Source organism: Oncorhynchus gorbuscha, linkage group LG18 (genome assembly GCF_021184085.1).
Source record: "Oncorhynchus gorbuscha isolate QuinsamMale2020 ecotype Even-year linkage group LG18, OgorEven_v1.0, whole genome shotgun sequence".
NCBI lineage: Eukaryota > Metazoa > Chordata > Actinopteri > Salmoniformes > Salmonidae > Oncorhynchus > Oncorhynchus gorbuscha.
Genome location: NC_060190.1, coordinates 48310621 through 48334790, shown reverse-complemented (window position 1 = coordinate 48334790; position 24170 = coordinate 48310621). Strand labels below are relative to the sequence as shown.

The 24170-nt window shown below is 41.5% G+C and overlaps 1 protein-coding gene across 2 annotated transcripts; it reads left to right on the top strand.

Annotated features, from left to right (window-relative positions):
- The first annotated feature begins 306 nt into the window (after positions 1-306).
- Positions 307-24135, top strand: LOC124002357 (uncharacterized protein C6orf132 homolog). 2 transcript variants are annotated; one of them, XM_046309729.1, is made up of 5 exons: positions 307-637; positions 16896-16984; positions 19342-19432; positions 20139-22236; positions 22460-24135. In XM_046309729.1, the coding sequence occupies exons 1-5, from the start codon at positions 529-531 to the stop codon at positions 22557-22559; spliced, it is 2487 nt and encodes an 828-aa protein (XP_046165685.1). In that variant the 5' UTR covers positions 307-528; the 3' UTR covers positions 22560-24135. The 2 variants fall into 2 exon arrangements, with proteins under 2 accessions (XP_046165685.1, XP_046165686.1); XM_046309730.1 differs by lacking the exon at positions 307-637 and adding an exon at positions 14906-15267.
- Positions 24136-24170: the final 35 nt, after the last annotated feature.

The following is a 24170-nucleotide window of genomic DNA, read 5'->3' as shown; positions in this document are numbered from 1 at the left end:
AAGGTCATGGTTCCTTCTCTTCAATTCTCACATTAAAATGGAACTGACCAACTGTAAAAAAAAGTTTACTCTACTACATTTGAATGTTATGTTGACAACAATCAATTGATGTATACTAGTAAGTTAACATTGCTACCCTTAACGTTACTGAGATTTGTCTAGCTAGCTAACGAGCTACATTGCTAGCTAGAAACAAATAATAGATTACAGTGGCTGGACAAATAGTTAACGTTAATTAGTTAGCTAGCTAAGTGTGACAAATATAAAGGCATTGCAGTTGACGTATGACGCCTCCTGGTGGCCATGTTGCATTAATTCTTCCGACAAATAGAGCTGTGTGGATACCCCAAACTTCATGATAACTGCAAAGATGTTTTAATTCTATCTGTGATAACAGTGCATAAAACGAGTTGATTCATCACCATGGTCATTTTCTGTGGAGTATCTGGCTGCTCTAACATGGCAGGAAAGACAACGGGAAAAAACATGTTTACAGATTCCCTGCAATCATGAAACATTATAGGTGATATGAGAAGACTCAAGAACTGTAAGAAAAGAAGAAGAAACAAGTTTGCCAGTCAAGACCTGAACCCAGACAGCTGTCAGTACAGGGTCTGCTACAATCATTTCATCACTGGTAAGTCAAGTCTGATCGATTTCGAGTTTAGTTTGCTGTTATGCTAACCAGGTGTTAACAACAACAGTAACATAACCAAAATTTTCTAGCTAGCTAGAGATAGCTTGTAGACCAGCTAATGTTAATAGCATGTGTCACGAGATTATATATATTTTTACCATAGTGCAGACTAATGTAAGGCTACTATTCCTAATGTGATGAGTACATTGGATAGTGATAATTTAGGCTGGGGTGAATCAATTTAAGCTATCAATAAGCAAGTAATGGCATAGGCTATATCAGAGATGTTTATTTGCTTTGCACAGGAAAAATGTGGCCTTTGATAAACATGTCATGCAAATCTACTACACTTCATATGACTGGAGACATTAACATATGCTTTCTTTTAATACGATAGTAGCCTAGGCCTACTCTACTGACACTAGATTAAAAAAAAAAAACATTTCCTTGAATGCAACCAATCTAGGCCGAAAAGTGGACCTGGCTAGAAGGGATCCAGTTTGTGTTAAATTAAGATCAAATGTCTTTCTGGGGGTGCATTTTAGATAACCCTAACCCTTTTCCAAACCTAATTCTCCTAAACAGCAACGTTAATTCTCCTAATCTGCTACGAAATGTCAAATATTACTTAATTTGACAAAAGCTGGATCCCTTCTAGCCATGACCATGAAAATGGGAGACGCAAATTGTACAATATGACATCCATATAGCCTGGAGAACATTATTGTCCAAAAAACTCACATAATAACCCATTGAGAATTTGTTGAACATTTTACTCATAAGAGTGAAAATATATGGACATAGGACAACCTGCTGTGTGACTATTGGCTGTTCCAGCCCAACAATACATTTAATCTTTATATGACACTAAAACACCTGTATGAATTAAACACAACCAAACACTTAAGTGATGGTACAGGTGCCCCGAAGAAGTGATATTTTAACATCAGAAGTGCTTTTAATTTGTTTATGTACTAATTGAGGTTCACCAGCTGACCTATCAAGTAGAGGTTGACCGATTATGATTTTTCAAAGTCGATACCGATTATTGAAGGACCCCCCAAAAAAAGCCAATACCGATTAAATGGCAGATTTAATTGTTATTTTATTTTATAACAATGACAATTACTACAATAATGAATGAACACTTATTTTAACTTAATATAAAAATCAATAAAATCAATTTAGCCTCAAATAAATAATGAAACATGTTCAATTTGGATTAAATATTGCATAAACAAAGTGTTGGAGAAGAAAGTAAAAGTGCAATATGTAACAAGGCTAACGTTTAAGTTCCTTGCTCAGAACATATGAAAGCTGGTGGTTCCTTTTAACACGAGTCTTCAATATTCCCAGGTATGAAGTTTTAGGTTGTAGTTGTTATAGGAATTATAGGACTATTTCGCTCTATACAATCTGCATTTCATATACCTTTGACTATTGGATGTTCTTATAGGCACTTTAGCATTGCCAGTGTAACCGTCTAGCTTCCGTCCCTCTCCTCACCCCTACCTGGGCTCGAACCAGGAACACATCGACAACAGCCACCCTCGAAGCAGCGTTACCCATGCAGAGCAAGGGGAACAACTACTAGAAGACTCAGAGCGAGTGACGTTTGAAACGCTATTAGCGCACACCCCGCTAACTAGCTAGCCATTTCACATCGGTTACACCAGCCTAGTCTCGGGAGTTGACAGGCTTGGAAGTCATAAACAGCTCAATGCTTGAAGCACAGCGAAGAGCTGCTGGCAAAACGCACAAAAGTGCTGTTTGAATGAATGCTAACGAACCTGCTAGTGCCTACCACCGCTCAGTCAGACTGCTCTATCAAATCATAGACTTAATTATAACATAATAACACACAGAAATACGAGCCTTAGGTCATTAAGATGGTCGAATCTGAAAATTATCATCTCGAAAACAAGACATTTATTCTGTCAGATAAAATACGGAACGGTTCCGTATTTCACTAACGGGTGGCATCCATAAGTCTAAATATTCCTGTTACATTGCACAACCTTCAATCCTATGTCATAATTACGTAAAATTCTGGCAAATTAGGCGGCCCAAACTGTTGCATATACACTGACTCTGCGTGCAATGAACGCAAGACAAGTGACACAATTTCACCTGGTTAATATTGCTTGCTAACGTGGATTTCTTTTAGCTAAATATGCAGGTTTAAAAATGTATACTTCTGTGTATTGATTGTAAGAAATGCATTAATGTTTATGGTTAGGTACAGTCGTGCAACGATTGTGATTTTTTCCCAAATGCGCTTTTGTTAAATCATCCCCCGTTTGGCGAAGTTGGCTGTCTTTGTTAGGAAGAAATAGTCTTCACAGTTCGCAACGAGTCATGTTAGCAGGCAATATTAACTAAATATGCAGGTTTAAAAATATATACTTGTGTATTGATTTTAAGAAAGGCATTGATGTTTATGGTTAGGTATACATTGGAGCAACGACAGTCCTTTTTCGCAAATATGCACCGCATCGATTATATGCAACGCAGGACACGCTAGATAAACTAGTAATATCATCATCCATGTGTAGTTAACTAGTGATTATGATTTATTGCTTGTTTTTTATAAGATAAGTTTAATGCTAGCTAGCAACTTACCTTGGCTTCTTACTGCATTCGCGTAACAGGCAGTCTCCTCGTGGAGTGCAATGTAATCAGGTGGTTAGAGCGTTGGACTATTAACCGAAAGGTTGCAAGATCGAATCCCTGAGCTGACAAGGTAAAAATCAGTCATGCTGCCCCTGAACAAGGCAGTTAACCCACCGTTCCTAGGCAGTCATTGAAAATTAGAATGTGTTGTTCTTAACTGACTTGCTTAGTTCAATAAAGGATAAATAAAGGTGTAAAAAAAAAAAAAGGCCAAATTGGTTTCCAAAAATACGGATTTCCGATGAAAACTTGAAATTGGCCCTAATTAATCGGCCATTACAATTAATCGGTCGACCTCTACTATCAAGACACCCATGTCGACTGGAATCCCACTGTGAAAATGAGCAATGCTGCAGAATCATCAGCTTCTACTACTTCGTCCTTTTCCAGAAATGAAAGGAGGCATCCCTCAGTTTTATAAGATGGTTGTCATAAGCTGTGCTTTGAACTTCCTGAATGATTATGGTTGTGCCATAATTTGAGTAGAGCACCTTGTTGTCATGACAAAAGTGCCCCCTTAAACCCTATATATAAAATGTCATTTGGAACGTGTAAACAACTATTGTTTATGATATGGTAAACATACTGTACTTTAATAAATTAGCTATATTGTTGTATGGGTGAAATTAAAAGTGTTGTAATCTCTGCTTTGCCTAGCGCCATTGAATAAAAAAAAAAGTAGTTCTTATAGCCCAACTATTTTATTTATTTTACAGTTTAAACACATTTAGCATAGACAATGTAATTGTTGTGGTAGTCTTAGGCAAACCATCTTCATTATCACATTAGCACCTCCAAGTGCCACTCAGACCTAGTAGAAATGTATCTGACATTGACCTTTGTGGTATTAGTTGTGTTCATGTTTTAAGATAATGATCACATAATTTCCTGCTTCCAGACATTTCACCACCTAGATTACAAGGGTTGGATTTACACTGAACTATTTCATGTGAGCACAAGGCATGTACAAAATCCAGTATAGTAATTAGCCCCAAATACATTGTCTACTGGTATTGTTTTTACAGGGTTGGCCTGCTCCAGTTGTAATAGGTTTATACATTGTGTGTGACTTTTAAACTGGATTTTTGTTCACAAAATATGCTTACATAGGTACACTTATAATCCATGGTATAGAAGGATGTACCCTCATTCTCTCAGACAGTCATTGGGACCTCTTCATCTGCAGACAGGGTTTTTTAAGTCTCTCTGTACCTGAGGACAGAAAACATCACAAAGAAACAGGCTACATTATACTCTACTTAGAAAGCACTGAATATTATGTTGCTATATATATCTCTGTCCCTGTAGTTTTTCTCCCTAGGGACTGTAACTGGAGAATATTTTCACAATGCCCTCCCACAAAGGTACCTGCCCTATCCAGAGTAGCCTACTCTCCCTTCTCCGACAGCTGGAACTGCTAGCGAATCCTTTCACCCTCTTCCATTGGCTGTTACTGTTATCTAGCTAGGTATCTAGCCACAATTGCATTTAGAGTTACAACTATAAATACTTAAGATAGCTGGCTAACTAGATACTATGAAGCTAGCAGGCGGGTGATATCTAATGAACTTAGCTAGATATACAGTATGTAAAGTTAGCTAACTAGACGAACAATACGTTACGTAGCAGCTCATTTTAGTTAGCCTGAGGCAGCACACTAAGTTTCTGTAGCAAGCTAGCTAGCTAATAATACATATCTTTGATCATTTTCAAAATATATTTACTCACTAGAATAGGTTCTCCCACTGCTTCCGTTTTCTGGGTCCTTAGAAAAATGAATTACTATAATAGTCAATGTTTCCATATGGTATAGCGCAAACCAGCCAGCCATGTGAACTGTTGAAGGGCTTCCAACAGACCGACTTTGGTCTTCCAACGTGGCGTCTGATGCAGTTGCTAGGTGATTTGTGACACAAAAGCAAGCCCTCTAATAAGTAACGTTAGCGCTAACCAATTTGGTAATGTCTTAGCTATTGTTAGCTTGCTAGCAAAGTTGGCTAGTTAGCTATCTATCTCAACTGGTCGCTTCAAGTACTAACTTACATTGATAGTTGAATATATATTGTTTGTGTAAGAACTTGTATCCTTATCAAGTTTAGATCTCTTCACCTGGGAATGTTCGTAAATGATATTAGCCACATCACTCATGGCAAATTGAGCAGTGACTGGGTAAACTCGATGTTCGAATTCCGAGACTACAGACGACAACCGGATATAGTCATACACCCCTTGTCGTGGGAGGACGTTTTCTATTGGGGGCGTGAAAAAAGACTCTGGATGTTGGCGGGAACTGAAACATGCTGTCGTACACGGCAACCCAGAGCATCCCAAACATGCTCAATGGGTGGCATGTCTGGTGAGTATGCAGGCCATGGAAGAACTGGGACATTTTCAGCTTACATGAATTGTGTACAGATCCTTGCGGGATTCATCAGTGAAGAGAACACTTCTCCTGTGTGCCAGTCATTGAAGGTGAGCAGACCCTGGTGATGACAACGAGCATGCAGATGAGCTTCTCTGAGACTGTTTCTGACAGTTTGTGCAGAAATTCTTTAGTTGTGAAAATCCACATCTTCATCAGTTGCCCGATGGCTGGACTCAGACGATCCCGCTGACTCAGACGATCCCGCAGACGATCTAGAGGTCCGGATTAGCGTGGTTACATGTGCTCTGCGGTTGTGAAGCTGGGTTTGACATAGTGCAAAATTCTCTAAAATGACTTTGGAGGTGGCTTATGGTACAGAAATTAACATTAAATTATCTGGCAACAGCTCTATTGGACATTGCTGCAGTCAGCATGCCAATTGCATGTTCCCTCAAAACATGAGACATCCGTGGCATTGTGTTGTGTGACAAAACAAATGCCTGTGTGAACAGAGGATAAGCTACCCCAGGGCCAGTCTTAACCTGGGACTAAGATAACCTTAACCTAGGGATAAGAACAATGCAGTGTGAAAGGGCCTTTTGGGAATGGGAATGTGGGAACTGCCAAATGAGATCTGTTTCGACCAACCTGGTCTCAGAGGATTTCGTATTATTCTGTAAGTAAATCTGAGACACGCCATAAATGTTACGTTCCATATAGTATGCATTAATTTGTAGATAGATGTACATCACCAATTTCGTATGATATGTTCCGAATTACAATTGGAAATATATATTACGAATTTGCAAAACATAATATGTTACGAATTTACAAAACATATATGATATGTTACGAATTCTAGCTAAGTAGCTAACGTTAGCTAGATGGCTGGAGTTAGGGTTAAGGTTAGGTGAAGATTTGTAAGTCGCTCTGGATAAGAGCGTCTGCTAAATGACTTAAATGTAAATGTTAAATGTAAGCTAAAAATTACTAAATTCTAAAGTTATCCGTGATGAGATTAAAACTCACAATCTTTGGGTTGCTAGATATTCGTGTTATATGCCACTCACCCACCCCGACCAACAACTCTACTTTAATTTTTGAATTAAAATGAAGTAACCATACCAAATGTAACATAATGGTTTTACTTTTACTAGTCTATGAGACCAGGTTATTTAAAAACACTGCCCAAATGTTACTATGACAGAGCATCAAGGGGTTGTATAAGGTCTTGTATGCTACATTTTAATATCAGTCATAACAATGAATATTCTTATCACTCATGATATAAACGTTTAACTTTGTTAGTCTATACAGGGCAGCTTTAGTGCTACTGCATGTTTATTGTGAGGCCAATGCATAGCAGCTCCTCCACATGACTGGGTTGCTGGCAGGGATGCCGATGTGCCGGCGCTTGTGGTCCGTCTCCCTGAAGAAGCGGTAGCCGCAGGTGGGCTTCACCACTGTGTAAAAGGGCATCAGGGAGTTCGAGCACACGTTGAGCTGAGCCGGGCTGCAGCGGGGAACACTGAATGGCTTGGTGGCATGGCCTGGGTGGGTCATGGGGGGCAGCAGAGCCCTCCCATGCTGTCGTTGCCGCCAGGAGAAGACCAGGAGCTCCATCTGCTTAACCACCACTCTGCTCGTGCTGGCGTTGACAGGCACCAGGGTCTTCAGTGGGTTCCTCAGGACCTGAGGGGATCAAAGGCACAACTATTTATTTTAAATAGCTACATATCCCGTACGGATTTATATTGATCAGAATGTGGGGAGGGTATGGCTATCCTAAAATATTTCAGGATATAATCCATTATTGCTGTGAAATGCTGATAAGAATGTAGTTAAGATACAGTACATTTTACATTTTAGATGGGTGTCCAACTGTATACCCTGATGAAGACAGCTTGGCTGTAGAAACGTTGGTATTACATTTTTGCATCTGAGCTCCTAGAGTGTGCGGCTCTCTTTTATTTTTATTTTCGGGTGTCCAACTGTTGACAGACAACATTAGTCAACATTAGTCTTCTACATAATACAGAATACGTCAGTGAGACGACTGACCAGCCCAGTATTTCAGTAAGCCTTAAAGTGTTTGTGTTATTGGTCCGTCTCCCCCACAAATCCCCCTCTCTCAAGATCCTCTCAATCAGCCCTAAGTGAACCATTCAGCTGTAAGTCTACAACAGTTGTTGAGTTACCTGAGACCTCTTTAAGGCTCCTCCATCTGGTGTCAGCTCCATCACGGTGGGAGAAAGTGGCTGAACGGTGACTGGACTGAGCAGAGACCGTGATGGGCGTCTAGCCTCAACTTCCCCTTCTTTTCCCCCACAAACAGAGACTGCCTCCTGGTGGCCCTGCATAGAGCTAACAAGGCCTCAGAGTCATTCTCCAAAGGACTTGTTGTTCTTGGGCCCATGATATCACAATGCAGTGTGGTGGCATCATCACAGACAGAAGCCTTGGCATCAATCCAACTCCCTCTGTGCATAGAATTAGTATGACTATAATTGACTAATCATTACCTAGTTCTATGGCCACAATGTTCCATACATTGTGTCAAACCACAATCCACTCTCTGTGGCCAAGTTTAAACTCCCCTACTGTGATAGTGCTTCGTTTAATCACTGGATATGTTAATTTATAGGATTATTAAATCAGACTTTTAATGTTTTGGCTACCAGATACTAATTTAATTATGAGTAATCAGTAAGATGGCTCATTTACAATTTTTACATGTCAGGACACTTATAAAACAATCAGGGTATAAATAATCAGTAAGAATGCAGAAGTCATCATGCCATATCACAAACTGCCTTCCATCATCACAGATAGGGATGTATTGTGTTATGACCAATATAAACAGGCTTTATAGGTGCGGGAAATTTCAACCATAACACAGAGATTTTAATAATGTCTCTGTTCATATAATTTATTATTTCAATGAATTCCATTTAACTGTATCCAGAAGATTCTATAAGATCTGACGTCCACAAAGACCATTACTCACAATTGTCAAACTATACTGTTCTGCAATCTGTCAGAATCTGATTTATAGAATCTGACTTCATTATAGGCATTAATCTGTCATATTGTTTGGCTTTGTTTTGTTTCTGGGAAAATGTCCTTTGCATTGAGCAGTGGAGGAAAAAGTGCTAAATAAACAGTAAAGTAAAGTACAGAAAAAACCGACTTCAGTAGTACTTCAAAGTAATTTTAATGAGTTACTTTACACCACTAGGATTAAGTAATTCAAAGTATGTCCAGAAACACTGCTGCTGGCACTACAGCTGATCCAGTGTTTCATGTCTTCCTTGATAGACTACACATAGCTGTGCTCTCAGAGCTGGGGGAGCATGGGTAGAGCCTTCCAGCACATTCTAAAATAAATGTCTCAGCATCGGTCAACATGGTGACTTCCCATTGCGGACATAGGAACAGGATGTACCAGTCCAGTACTTGTCTCCAAGACAACCATAAGAAGGTGCTGCAGACAGTCCCTACTAATTGACTGCACTGTTTTACAAGAGAGATTAAGTTTACCTAGAGGGACAAAAATACACTGCTCAAAAAAATAAAGGGAACACTAAAATATCACATCCTAGATCTGAATGAATGAAATATTCTTATTAAATACTTTTTTCTTTACATAGTTGAATGTGCTGACAACAAAATCACACAAAAATTATCAATGGAAATCAAATTTATCAACCCATGGAGGTCTGGATTTGGAGTCACACTCAAAATTACAGTGGAAAACCACACTACAGGCTGATCCAACTTTGATGTAATGTCCTTTAAACAAGTCAAAATGAGGCTCAGTAGTGTGTGTGGCCTCCCTGTGCCTGTATGACCTCCCTACAACGCCTGGGCATGCTCCTGATGAGGTGGGGGATGGTCTCCTGATGGATCTCATCCCAGACCTGGACTAATGCATCCGCCAACTCCTGGACAGTCTGTGGTGCAACGTGGCATTGGTGGATGGAGCAAGACATGATGTCCCAGATGTGCTCAATTGGATTCAGATCTGGGGAACGGGCGGGCCAGTCCATAGCATCAATGCCTTCCTCTTGCAGGAACTGCTGACAAACTCCAGCCACATGAGGTCTAGCATTGTCTTACATTAGGAGGAACCCAGGGCCAACCGCACCAGCATATGGTCTCACAAGGGGTCTGAGGATCTCATCTCGGTACCTAATGGCAGTCAGGCTACCTATGGCGAGCACTGACCCACCACCAAACCGGTCATGCTGGAGGACGTTGCAGGCAGCAGAACGTTCTCCACGGCATCTCCAGACTCTGTCACGTCTGTTACATGTGCTCAGTGTGAACCTGCTTTCATCTGTGAAGAGCACAGGGCGCCAGTGGCGAATTTGCCAATCTTGGTGTTCTCTGGCAAATGCCAAACATCCTGCACGGTGTTGGGCTGTAAGCACAACCCCCACCTGTGGACGTCGGGCCCTCTACCACCCTCATGGAGTCTGTTTCTGACCGTTTGAGCAGACACATGCGCATTTGTGGCCTGTTGGAGGTCATTTTGCAGGGCTCTGGCAGTGCTCCTCCTGCTCCTCCTTGCACAAAGGCGGAGTTAGCGGTCCTGCTGCTGGGTTGTTGCCCTCCTACGGCCTCCTCCACGTCTCCTGATGTACTGGCCTGTCTCCTGGTAGCGCCTCCATGCTCTGGACACAACGCTGACAGACACAGCAAACCGTCTTGCCACAGCTCGCATTGATGTGCCATCCTGGATGAGCTGCACTACCTGAGCCACTTGTGTGGGTTGTAGACTCCGTCTCATGCTACCTCTAGAGTGAAAGCACCGCCAGCATTCAAAAGTGACCAAAACATCAACCAGGAAGCATAGGAACTGAGAAATGGTCTGTGGTCACCACCTGCAGAACCACTCCTTTATTGGGGGTGTCTTGCTAATTGCCTATAATTTACACCTGTTGTCTATTCCATCTGCACAACAGCATGTGAAATGTATTGTCAATCAGTGGTGCTTCCTAAGTGGACAGTTTGATTTCACAGAAGTGTGATTGACTTGGAGTTACATTGTGTTGTTTAAGTGTTCCCTTTATTTTTTTGAGCAGTGTATATATAATGTGTTTCTGCACATTCCTGAGATTCTCAGGAGTCTTGCAAGTAGGGTTGCAAGGGGGGGGGGGGTATTTTACAGGAAACATTCCAAGTTTACTAGTAAAATACCAGAACTTTGGTAAAGCTCAAGGTTTTTGGGGAATTTTATCAGATGACATCTAGAGGCCTATTTGGGTACTTCAGATTACCACAGGTGTCTGTAATTTTCTCTGGCGCTCTGTGTGGCCTCATCATATGTCATATATATATATACACAATAATCAAATGAGATGGTTTTAAAATAAACAATATAATGATAAAGCTGTAAAACATTATGCTAAATATAAACCATCAACGTAATAAATAGCATTGGTGTTTAATAGAAGGGTTTCAGCATGAATGCCATTATTGGGCTCCCGAGTGGCGCAGCGGTCTAAGGCACTGCATCTCAGTGCTAGAGATGTCACTACAGACCCTGGTTTGATTCCAGGATGTATCACAACCGTCCGTGACTGGGAGTCCCATGGGGTGGCCCAGCGTCGTTAGGGTTTCGCCTGGGTATGCAGTCATTGTAAATAAGAATTTGTTCTTAAGTGACTTGCCTGGTTAAATAAAAATACATGTAATTGATTCGATGCATTTTTACATTTACATTTACATTTAAGTCATTTAGCAGACGCTCTTATCCTAATTATTCAATCTTGAACCATATAATCTATCCACTCGAAAATCAAGGTCAAAATATACAGATGTAAAAAATGAATACTATACACTAATACATTTTTTAATAGTTATTCAAGTATGAATGACCAAAGTTGTCATATATTACAGTACCTGTTATTTACTAAAATTACTGAAGATTCTGGTAACACTGGTAAATTACCGGTAGCTTTGTAACCCTACTTACAAGTGATCAGGCAACATCCTATTGGTTGTAAATTCATAAATTTATGTTCAGAATTCATACCCATGTGTGTCTCTAGACACTGATAATCTACTTTACCAGTTTTCATATACATGTGTTTGTGCATTAGTCTACTTACCTGGGCCACATTTACATTTAAGTCATTTAGCAGACGCTCTTATCCAGAGCGACTTACATGCCTCTGCAGGCTTAGGTACAGTAATTGCCATAACGGGATTTATGGAAATAACCAAACAATCAAACAATGTTACCGATTCACTGGACTGAATGTAATCTATCTTGGTGTATGTCTGCCTGTCTGTCTGTGTGTCTGTTTACCTGTCTACTTGCCTGTCTGCATGATCTAAAAATGGGAGACCCTCTGGTGGAATGGTATAGCCCTCCCCATACTCAACTGCCGGACCACGGACCAGATGTGGACCCAGGACAGGGTCAATACTAACCCTTGTTCTGACTCGACATTCCATAGTGGTTGCTACTAGCCAGCCAGCACCTAAGGTGTCTTATTACATTCATGGTCTTTTGATTCTCTACAATCCAACCCCTATTTTTCAATTATTCTACAATGTATGTTCTTAACCCTGGGAAACATGGGCCTGGGCTCATAGGGATATTGGTATTCACAGTACTCCACCAATTATCCAGTTATCAACTCAATACTTCTTGTATTCCCCATTTTTAAACATAAATGCACTGTAATTTAAAGGTAAATATCAATCAAATATTTTTTGACAGCATTGATTGAAACAAAACATTCCATACATGCAGTATTTGCCGACTGTACAGGTGACAGTGACTTAAAGTGAGATAAAGGTGCTCAATGTTGACCCACTTTGCATACCCTACCATGAGACATCCATGTCTTAATCACTGGAAAAGATAAATGGTTGAGACTTATATAATTTAAAAGCTTAAACACAGGGTTCTCAAACTATTTGATCATTTCTGAAAAAATGACATTTTTTCACCTTTAATGTAAATTACCTAAAAACGCGTAACTCCAATTTGTTTCATTTGCACATATTTTGTAGCTTAGCGCCTATTTTACATCACCTAATGTTTTTTTTTTATGCCCGCCCTTGGTTGAGACACAACACACCCTTGAATACAGGGTGGGTGTCATGTTTTGGCTGATAAATGAACTAAAATGGAAATAAAATGGAAAATTCTACTTTCAAATGGTACTACAAAATGGTTGGAGGTTCACACATCAGAGAATGTTTACTTGAATAGGAATTTCTGTTGTTTTAGATTATACTGTCAATCCTCCATAAAAAAAACATATTCAAATCCTAGAAACATAGATGATAGAATAGACATGATCATTTAAGTTGACATTCGACAGTGGGTGGACCCACAGCCATCTTTGTGGTAGTAATTAGAAGTTAAAGTTTCAATTAAATTAAAATGTCAATGGTGTACCAGCTAAATTGGGTATATGCAAATATGAAAAAAACTCAAGAATTTACACATTTTTAGATCATTTTTGTTAAATGGTTAAAAATGACTATTTTAATTAAAGCATTTTTTTCAAGTTAAAATCAAATATTTTCACAACACTAAGATTTAAAGTGATTTCAAACCGTTTATCTTTTCCAGTGACGAATGCATGGATGTCTCTGGTCTGCAAAATGCGTAAAATTCAAGCACTTTTATCACCTGATAAAGGTGCTAAAAGTTTACTCATTTTGCATTCCCCACCATACCAGAGAAAAAACATTCAGGTCCAAAAAGTTACTTTTCTGACCACTTCTTCTATGGGTGTTTTGTTTAAAATTTTGTTTAAATCAGAAGGGATGCTGTCAAAATGTTATTTCTGATACCAAGAGGCAGGCCTTTCAAATGTTCCTTTCCAGAGCAGGCTGGCTATGCACTGCGAAGTCATAGTAAAACTCTCCCTAACCTGCTGCCACTCCCCCAGCTCTCTCCCTCGATCTCTGTGTGTATGTGATTGTGTGAGTGGAGACAGGTGTGCTGGAGGCAGAGCAGATCCCCACCAGCTACAACCTGTTCCATAATAAAGGCCTCTACAAATACTCAGCCCTGCCACTTCCATGCTGCCAGTTTGTAGCCTCTGCTCAGTCAGTCTTCGAGGCAAGTCGGTTGTGCCTGCCCTGCTCTTGTTATCCTGTTGTGCCTGTTTTTCCCCTAGCCTGACGCTGCATTTCTCTCTGCTACAGTTCCATCTGCTCTGACTCTGGTCCCTGTCTCCAGTCCCTTGTCTCGTCAGTCCTGCTTCCCTGCCCTGGAACCCGCTCTACTGCTTCCTTGGATTCCACTCCAGACCTGCTTACCCTGCCCCTACTCCCCTTGCCTCAGCCTCAGGCCTGCACCCCAACTCCCCCCCTGCTTTTCAATAAATACCTTAGTTACTTTATCCCTGTCTCCTCGTCTGAGTCTGCACTTGGGTTCACCTGCTCTGACACACGTAACACTCAAGTTTGTTCTGATTATGAGCGGGTCCCTGATGAATTTGCTATCACGAAAGGGGTCCTGGGCCCCAAAATGTTTGAGAACCCCTGGCCTATGTTATACCATATATCAGAGGACAAATGTAGCAACGCTTTTGTGCCATGGGGTGTAGCAGCTGCACAGTGCCAACTTTCCAAAAAGAGTATTCCTGGAAGAAAGAAATGTTGAGAGGAACCAGACAGAGGGGGGCCCATCCTCCATTGGTTCATCATCCTCCTCTGGCTACAAAACAACTGTGTTGTGGCAGTTACCAAGAGACCAAACCATGACCAATCATGCACTACTCTGATTCAGCAATGGGCCAAGGAAGGGAAATCAAATCATGGAAAAAAAAGAAAAGAAAAATCTTAGTAACTGACAGAACCTGTTCTACGGAGTTGAGCAGGAAACCAACAGGATCAGGTCAAGGAAAACCTCTTGCACTACACTAATTCTGGCCCTCAATTCACACACTCACCTCTCACCATTGTAAAACATGTTGGGTTTTGGCTGCTAATGGCCAGCATAAATCTAATTTGATTATAATGAAGAGCATGGTCCTTGTTACACAGCCAACTGTATCTCTATGGGGGTTTGCACCTTTTCATCATGACCAGCCCTTGGCTCGAAGAGTGTAACTGACTCACACTGTTCTTTTAAAAGTAATAATCATACTATCATTATATCAAACAAGCACATCAACACCCACAATGAGACATAACAGGGGGAAGTGAGAGGACAGTTGGAAAGATTTGTATGACATTGGAATGTTGCTGTCAAACATTGTTGGCGTGCTGGCTGGGAGGCACAGGGTTGGGGCATGATGTGTTTGTTCTCTCTCTGCCTTACCTGTCGGTTTACAAAATAGGGAGGCACAGGAGAGGGGGCGGTGGCCATTTTCTCTCCCTCTCGGAAGTTTTCACAGAATCAGAGGATTCAGTAATACACCTGTCGTTAAGCCGAATTAATAGATTAATACGTTTTTGACGCCTGTCTATGGAAGCTCCTGCTTAACATCATGTGTTAACGATTCGTTTGGATAATAGACCTACCAATAGGACATAGAAATGAAAAAGTCAACGTTTTTTTTGGGTCGAAAGAACCAATCACTTTTCGACACCAATATTAAAATCAAGGAGATGGGTAAGTGTTTATTGTCATATATTGAACAATGAAATAAAACGAACAATTTCATTATTAATTTATCATATGATCAACATTCTTTCTTTGACGACTGTCCCGATCTTTGCAATTGTTATTGTGACAGATAAGTGAGTGAAAAGATGTGTCCTAAATGCACACATGAATAGGAATTACGTTTTTTCCTTGCGATTATTTTAAAACATGTCTGTATCAAAAATGATTACAACATTATACATATTATTACCAGTAGGTATGCGATTGAGATTTTAAAACAGATTGCTCCCTGATCAAATACCGTATCATTTTGAGCCAGAGTCGTTATACTGAAATGAGAACACGACGACCTGACATAAGGGTTCCCCAGGCTTTGGGGAGTTGGGACTAATTAAAACATAAATATGAATAAACCCCTTAGAGTTCTGAAAACTTTGCTGAACTGTTCATATGAGACCTCTAACAATGGAGAGGTGGTTGGTTGCGAAGTGCAAACATGGATGGGATATTTATATCCCACTGGATGGGATATTTGTATTTTTACATTATGCAGGTGTTCAATAGGAAAATGCATATTATGCCCCATTGGGAAACGTAACTGTGGATGCCAAAACACTTTATACACTGGCTGTTGTTACCATACTTGTTTTTAAGGGCTGTATAATGTTTTGTTCATAGTCTTATCAGTCTGAGTCTCAGTGCTTGAAGTGAGTGCAGAGCATGACCAGTGTCTCACTAACTGCAGTCACTTTATGACATGTCTCTCATCAGTTAGTTATTTGACAGTGACATGCCTAACATTGGAATGGCTGACTGAGCCATACAGAATCACAAGAGTTACTCCACAGAAAACCATTTACCGCTAATGTGTTTTGTATAGTTACAGATGTGTTTTTTCCTTTATCTAGTAATGTCAAAGCCTGTTAACTTACAGACATTATAGACCACCTCTGGAAAAGTCACATTTCACATGAAAATCAATCAGGTGGTGAGTGGCCTAATGTCCAAATGAGTGTGTGTCACACGCCATCTTTAATTTAGACCCATTCTATATGCCTCAATCCCACCGCAGCCCAATAACCATATCTTGAATAACCTGAGGTCAGTGTTGATGAACTGTAAACACTCATGACTCATGACCCCTGGGATTGTTATGAATGTTGCACCACACTTCTATGTCCTACCTGACATTCCATTGGTAAATAGGGATTCCTGGATGAAGTGAGAAGCACTGTATTCTGTACTCTATGGAACTACATGATTTTAGGCTTCAGTGTTTGAGCAATACGGTGACAACCTCTTCTGTTGATTAGAATCAATCATTGAACTGCTTTGAATAGTTGTCAGCTTGAATAGTTGTAACCTAAATGCTAATTTGCTGTCAACAAGAGAAATCCCCCTGACAGAGTAAACAGCATAACATTACATAATAGTTTGTCAGTAATTCTGAGAACTGCAGACAAAATGCCTTAAGCCTTAACTTGTTATTATGCACATGCCTAATTACTGAACTTTGCAGTCACCAGACTGCATCTCCTTCCAGAGCTGTGCTGATCAGCTGAATGGTAGACTGGTTGGTTTTTATCTATACTGAGAGACTAAAGTGGTGTGTTGTGTGTTTGTTTTTTTCTCAGACAATGTTGAGCTGGTGTTGGATTCATCAGCCATTCCTGAATCAGGCACTGCCAAAGTGAGGAACAGACCCACAGTAAAGCACTTCACGGTAAGTTCCAGTAACTCTGCATGATGTGCAGAAATATTAATAGCTTTCAAATCTACATTTCTACACTCAAGACGGTGTTGCATCATTTGTTGAGACTGATCAAGCTTTGTCAATCTTCTAGATATTGTTCTCTATCACTTCAAGATGATTATCACATGGAACTTGTTTCCGGGCTTGTCTTCTTGTGAATTCTTGCGAATGCCGAAGGCCCCATATTACGTCTCATTTGCATAACTGTCTGCTAAATTGTGAATGATTTCTTAACAAGGTCTTTGTGGTGCCTGAAAGAGAATATGCATTGCCTCGTGAAGGGTGTTCCTGTAATCATTCATCTCTGTGTGACCACTGCAGAGTCAGACCCATCCATCACTCACACCCTGTCACTTTGAAAGCATACTTTTCTAACCGGCAGGTTTCACTTGCACAGGCTATTCACATGTATGACAGAAGGAGTAACCCATATGTATTTGCTATCCATGTGACACGGATGCATGCAATTTGTTTGGGTGTTGACCCAGTCCTCTCAAGTCATTTCTGTAGAGAGTTTGTCCTCAGAAATTCACACCCTATTTACTTAGACATTCTCATGGGGACACAGTTACTATGAGAATGTTACCTTTGATTTACACAATATTGGGTATTGTACAGTCTGGGACCTGGCATATGGCGCCTAGCTCATGTGCCTTCTATTCAAGATGGCTTCCCTGTAGTAGATCCAGAAAAGACCAGCCATATCTGAATTTTTGTAGGTTGTGTTACGTTGTCATTTTGTTGTAGGTATGAAAGCCTACCTCAGAAAGGGGAGTGTCCTATGTGACTGCTCCACTGGCATGTATTAGATGTGGCACACCCAGCAGCACGGGGGTTGGACTGCTCTCACTGACTGTTCGGATTGACTGCTTTGACTTTCACCCGTGAGTCACGGAAAGAAAGAAGAAATGAAGGTGGATCAGAAACCGCATCGAATGCCACACCCTTCGCTTCTTGTCAAATGTTTGTGCCGTTGCAAGGAGCTGCCTGCCCCTATGACGTCTGCATTCATGACATATTTAAGGCATTAAATAAGGCAGGCGTTCCGTTCACATGAGCTGTTTTAAAGATACAGTGTAACTGAGGGTTCTTGAGAATGGACCACACCTGAACCTTTTCCACGAATGACTTAATATTCCCACAGCTGAATGGAAGTTATTGACGTGTCCTCTGCCTTTTGGATATAGCGTGTACCATGTGAAAGTTCTATATAAACAAACCAAGTGATTGCGGCCTGACCATAAGGCCAAGGGCAGTAAGTCGATTACAGTTTATAGTTACATGGGTGAACCGTACTTTGGATTGTTTCGCTAGATTGGAGGCCCTCGGGCCCAGTATTGGGTAATTACACTGGTCAAGGTGTGGTTAGGTCCTAAGGAGTGACTTTCAGTCCCTACTGTATGTAGGGTGATTCTGACCAGTGCTATCAGCTTTGGAAGGGCATATCTCTGTTCTGTCTGTAGGGCTTGTGTTGTGTCAAAACAGTCTGTGTTTATTTCTAGAGGTGTTTAGGCTGTGATGAGAACAGTCAGTCACACAAGCAGGCAGCGACATGACGGCACAGCCCTTTTTCTCAGAGGTAGTCATACCCACTTAATGTTTGCTTAGGTGAAACGATGGGAGTGTTGCCTGTGCCTTGCCCACACTACACCCTGTCTGTGGATGAGGCATGACAGTGGCAGTAATGTTCTGAAGAAGGCCCAGAACTGGGCCAGTAAGCTGCAGCTAGTGTCTGGAAAGGGGTTAGATACAGTATAGCAATGGAGGACATTATTGTTGAATCATTACAGGTGGGGGTGCTCAGTGGGCTTTGAGACTATGTAAGAGATCCTGTAGCCTCAAACTGCACAAGGAGGATTTTGCCATTATAGAAAAGGACACCATTTTCTGGGAAGCCCAGACTATGATTACAGTTAAAAACATTTTTTTTAATGAAAAGCCCTTCATATTGAATGTGCCTGGCATTGACACTACTGACGTACCAGTTTGTTTCCTGAGTGTTAGATTTGCATTTAGTTGAGTTGTCAACTAAAGTGAATTCAATGTGAAATCAACCAAAGATTTCACACTCATTGGACTTTATTTTTTCAACTTTAAACCTGCAAATCCAATCAGTTTCCCACGTTGATTCAACGTCATCACATAGAATTGTTGGGTTGAAATTATGTGGAAACAACGTTGATTCAACCAGTTTTTTTCCCAGTGGGCTATCTCTGCTCTCCAATCCATTCCCTTTCTTTCACATTCAGTTCCACTTAAAATCTCTACAGCCTGACATCTGAGTGAAACGTCAACAGTCTGATGTCCTTTGTCCTTATTTCCCACAGTCCTCCTCTGATGTTGTACAAGGGTTTAATGTACCAACGCCCAAAGTTCCTGTCCTCCCCCCTTTCAACAGACCAAAGATCAACGGGGCAGGTGAGGGTCTCTGTCCTGTGTATACCGGAGTTAAGTTGTGTAGCTAAATCATTTACACTCCTGTGAATTTAAGCCTTAGTGCTGGTTTTAGACAGATCTAGTTGATCACAAATTCAAAGCAACTCTGTTTTCATAAAGGCTGAAATATATAGAGCAGGTAAATGTTTGTCTAAGATCTTGGACAATAACACTTTAGAAAGCATCCAAGCAGCCATTCACAAACATGTTTGCAGAGCGGGAGGGTACAGATCAGGTATAATTTAATCAGTTTCACCATAAGTCAAGTCAAGTCAAATGTATTTATATAGCCCTTCGTACATCAGCTGATATCTCAAAGTGCTGTACAGAAACCCAGCCTAAATCCCCAAACAGCAAGCGATGCAGGTGTAGAAGCACGGGGAGCCAGGCCCAGCCAACTAAAAGTTAAATAATTTACTTAAACAATAAGTTATCAAATGCATTCTGATTGGCTGGGCCTGGCTCCCCAGTGGGTGGGCATATGCCCTCCCAGGCACACCCATGGCTTCTCCCCTGCCCAGTCATGTGAAATCCATAGATTAGGGCCTAATGCATTTATTTTCATTGACTGATTGCCTTATATGAACTGCAACAGTAAAATCTTTGATGTTTTTGCATTTTGCGTTTCTATTTTTGTTCAGTATAGTTGTACTTTCTTGTGTCTCTGATGGTTGTTCTCTCTTTATAGTAAACGGTGAACGGTGGTCCAATGGATCTGCTGTATCTGTACCTGATTTGGTGGAGGGAGAGATATTTATTCCACCTCCACCTTCGATGGCCCCCCCACCCCCTCCACCCATATTCAACTCTCCCACACCAGATTTCTTGGGTGACCTCGACTCCATTCAGCCTCCCTCCATATTCAACCCTCCCCCACCAGATTTCTTGGGTGACCTCGACTCCATTCAGCCTCCCTCCATGCCCCCTCCAAAACCCCCATCAAAACCATCATCAGTTGCCCCCTCTGAAGGGGACAAGAATGTTTTCACCTCCATGAAACTTCCACCTATGGCCCCTCCGAAGTCCCCGTCAACTTCCTCCAGTGCTTCTAGTTCCTCTTTGTCCAGTTCTACACCACCACCAACCACTGTCCCTGTTATCACAGAGCCCCCAAAGTTTGCCCCTCCACAGCCCCCTACAGACATGAGGCAAGCTGCTCTGAAAGCCCTGAAAACACCGCCTACAAAGCCAATGAGGCTGTCCTCCATCCCCATTATGTGTGAACTCCCCCAGGTTCCAGCCCCAGCACCCCCTGTACAGAACCCTAGACCGTCCAGCTTCAACCCCCAGAACACAGCTAAGCTCTACAGTGTTCCTAAGACCGGCATTCTAGATAGGCAGGTGGAAGGTGAAAATAAGCACAAGCAGATCCTACTGCTGCATGACCCTGGGTCTACTGACTCCATCCTGGTCAATGGGACAGCCCCCTCTGTGGCACCGCCAGTTAAGCCAGCCCGGAGAAACAGCTCGGGTATGCAGCTGGAGCAAGACCTGAAGGAGTTAAAGGATAATTTTAAAGCCACTCTTCAAGGCCAACCCACCCCACCTGAGACTCGGAAGGAAGTGAAAGTGGGGCCTTTGCCTTTATTAGCACAGCAGGCTATCAACAAACCTGCCGAAACTCCCACTAAAGCATCACCAATGCTTCAGGTCGTCACTGCCCCTGTAAACATAGAGGCTAGCCAGGTCAAACACGAAGTGTCTCCAAACCGGAGTCGCAAGTTCAGTCCAATGCTGGACCGTAAACTGCGCAACCTAAAGTTCAGTGCGGTCACTGGGACAAGGGAGGGTCCTGCCACTTCCCCCCTGGCTCTTCTCATGGCGGCTAAAGAGCGAGAGAAGCACAGGTCTACTTTGTCACGCGAAAACAGCACAAAGAGTAATGAGCCATCCACCAGCATCCAGCACAGCGAATCCAATCCCAATTCTTTCACCATCATCCCCAGGTCCACCTCATTCACTTCGGTGACCTCACAAGATAATCCACAGTCTGTGGTCCCAGTGCAGCCCCCAGTGGTGATCCAGACTCCAGCAAAACCCCAGATCATTGAGTCAGTGGTGGAAAAGAGGCCAATTGCAAATCCAGTATTTCAGGGGCTCCTGGCTGTGGAGAAACAAAGTGGAGAGCAGAGGATTTCTTCCCCGTTTAGCCTTGTCAGGAATGAAGAGAACAGGGAGGATCTATGCTTGCCATTACTCCCTCCCCCTCCCGAATTTGATGACCATAATGATGTCGGGGAGTCTCCCCCCAGCTCGCCTCCACCTGACCCTCCCCCAAAGAAGGTCCTGGACCCCATTCCCACCCCTGCCTTTCCAGTCCTGCCCCCCACTGCCAGCCTTATCGTTCCTGTCAAAACTCCCTCCCCTGCGCCCCCCCCTCCTCCAAAACCCAAACCGCCAAGCCCTCCCAAACTCCTGCCTCCCGTCATGGAGGTCAAACCCAAGCTACCTGTTCAGACCACACCCAAGCCACCTCCCACCCAGGCGTCCTCCTCCCTCTCAGCCAGCCAGGCCACGCTCCTGACCATCCTGCAGAAGAAGATGCTGGAAATGGACCACAAAATGGACAACAAAATGCTGTCCATGAAGACAGACTCTGATGACTGGGGTTCTCCCTTGTCTGAGGAGACCATGGTCCCTGTTGTCCCCAGGGTCACCCCGCAGATCCCTGTTATCACCGCAAAGAGCAAGAATGCCAGAACACAAGGCCTGGACATGAAGGAGCTGGAGACTAAAATGGCCAAGAATTCTCAGGGTTTGTCAGCTCCATCAAAAGTACCCATCAGGTAGGCCTTGCTCTCTCTACTTCATCTTTGTCTGTTTGAGAATTTCACAAAATTGTACTTTGTTTAAGCTTAGGGTGTTGTGACAAGTTTGGCATAATTTTGTTTTATCTAGGAGTGTCCGTAATTGCATGTTTTGACTCACAGTAAAGAATGATGCTAGCTAGATGTATTGATGAATGTGACAAGAGTTTAACTAATATTTTTTTCTTCCTCTACTTTCTAGCAATGGGCCACAGTCAAAGCAGGCACATGGCATGACTTTCATGGTACGCCCCGGAACCAAACAACCAATAACGGTTGTCAGCAAAGGGGTCTCATCATGAGGAGCCAACTTCAAATTATACCACACATACAATTTAATTCAATTCAATTAAAATAACTTTTATTTCCAGAGGGAACTATGTGTGTGGTGACGGGTCTGTACAAGACAAATAACAAAATAGCAACATAGAACACAAACGTAGTGTAATAGATTAGGAGCAATCTATGCAATCACAGGCTATATATACACATACAGTACCAGTCAAAAGTTTGGACACCTACTCATTCAAGAGTTTATTTATTATTACTCATTTCTAAATTGTAGAATAATAGTGAAGGCATCAAAACTATGAAATAACACATAGAATAATGTAGTAACCAAAGAAGTGTTAAACAAATCAAAATATATTTTAGATTCTTCAAAGTAGCCAGCCTTTGCCTTGATGACAGCTTTGCACACTCTTGGCATTCTCTCAACCAGCTTCATGAGGTAGTCACCTGGAATGCAATTAAGTATATTATGATTTGTTTAACACTTTAGGTTACTACATGATTCCATGTGTTATTTCATAGTTTTGTCTTCACTATTATTCTACAATGTAGAAAATAGAAAAAACAAAGACCCTGGAATGAATAGGTGTGTCCAAACATTTGACTGGTACTGTAGATACAAATAAAAACAAGAAATACAAGAGTTGAGTTTTATGGATGTTGGCACAAAACTAGAAGCTGCCCTCTTAAATGTGTATGCCAGAGATCTATGTCTGAGGGTAGGTGGCTATACTGGTCATGGAGTGTGTGCGTAATGTCCAAGGCTATTTGTTCCCACTTCTTCCTCACTATTTTATATTTATTTATAGACGTCACTGAGGGGTTCCTGGCTTTCTCCAATGATTTTTAGTACTCTGTTCAACAGTATATATTGACTGCTGCAGTTTAATCAGTGTGTGATAGTATACATTGCCTTATTTATCTTAGGCAGACCTAATAGATTTAAAAACAAAAGCACAGTCTGCTTTCAAACTAGCAGCTGTGAATTGCCAGTCTTAATATATACAGGATGTTATTATAAAAGGACGTACAAATTGTTTTGCTTATAGGTTGAGTGCCACAGTACCTGTATATACTGTATATGTTAACATACGGAATTGAAATGTAGCCTACTAGAATACATTTAGAACACACATACTGTATATAGTTCACTGTACTAAACTTGTTCCAAACAATGGATCACTAACTAAAAACAAAAGTTGTCAGGCATTTGCCACAATGACATTAAAAATGTACTTTTACATTTGTGGTGAAGTCTAGCTATTGCGTCAGTCATTATTAAAGCTGCTCATATATATCTCCATCCAAATGTAATCTAATTAAAACCACGATGCCTCAAATACTGGATGTGAAGAAAACTTAAGGGTTGGTAAATGACATTGGAGGAAGAATAGTGTTCATGTCTCATGACGAGTGTAAGTGGACATTAATTTTGGTCAAGTCCTTTTACCCTGAATTGTCTTTCATGTGGTGGTCTGTTGGATTTCCCCTTGTAACATAAAATTATGCCAAATATACCAGGGCACAGACCACTCCTTTGTTTGGTTATTTTTTGGGGTTATGTAATAAAATCTATTTTTAAAGTGATGAATTGTTTCCACCAAATTGTCTGATAATTTCCT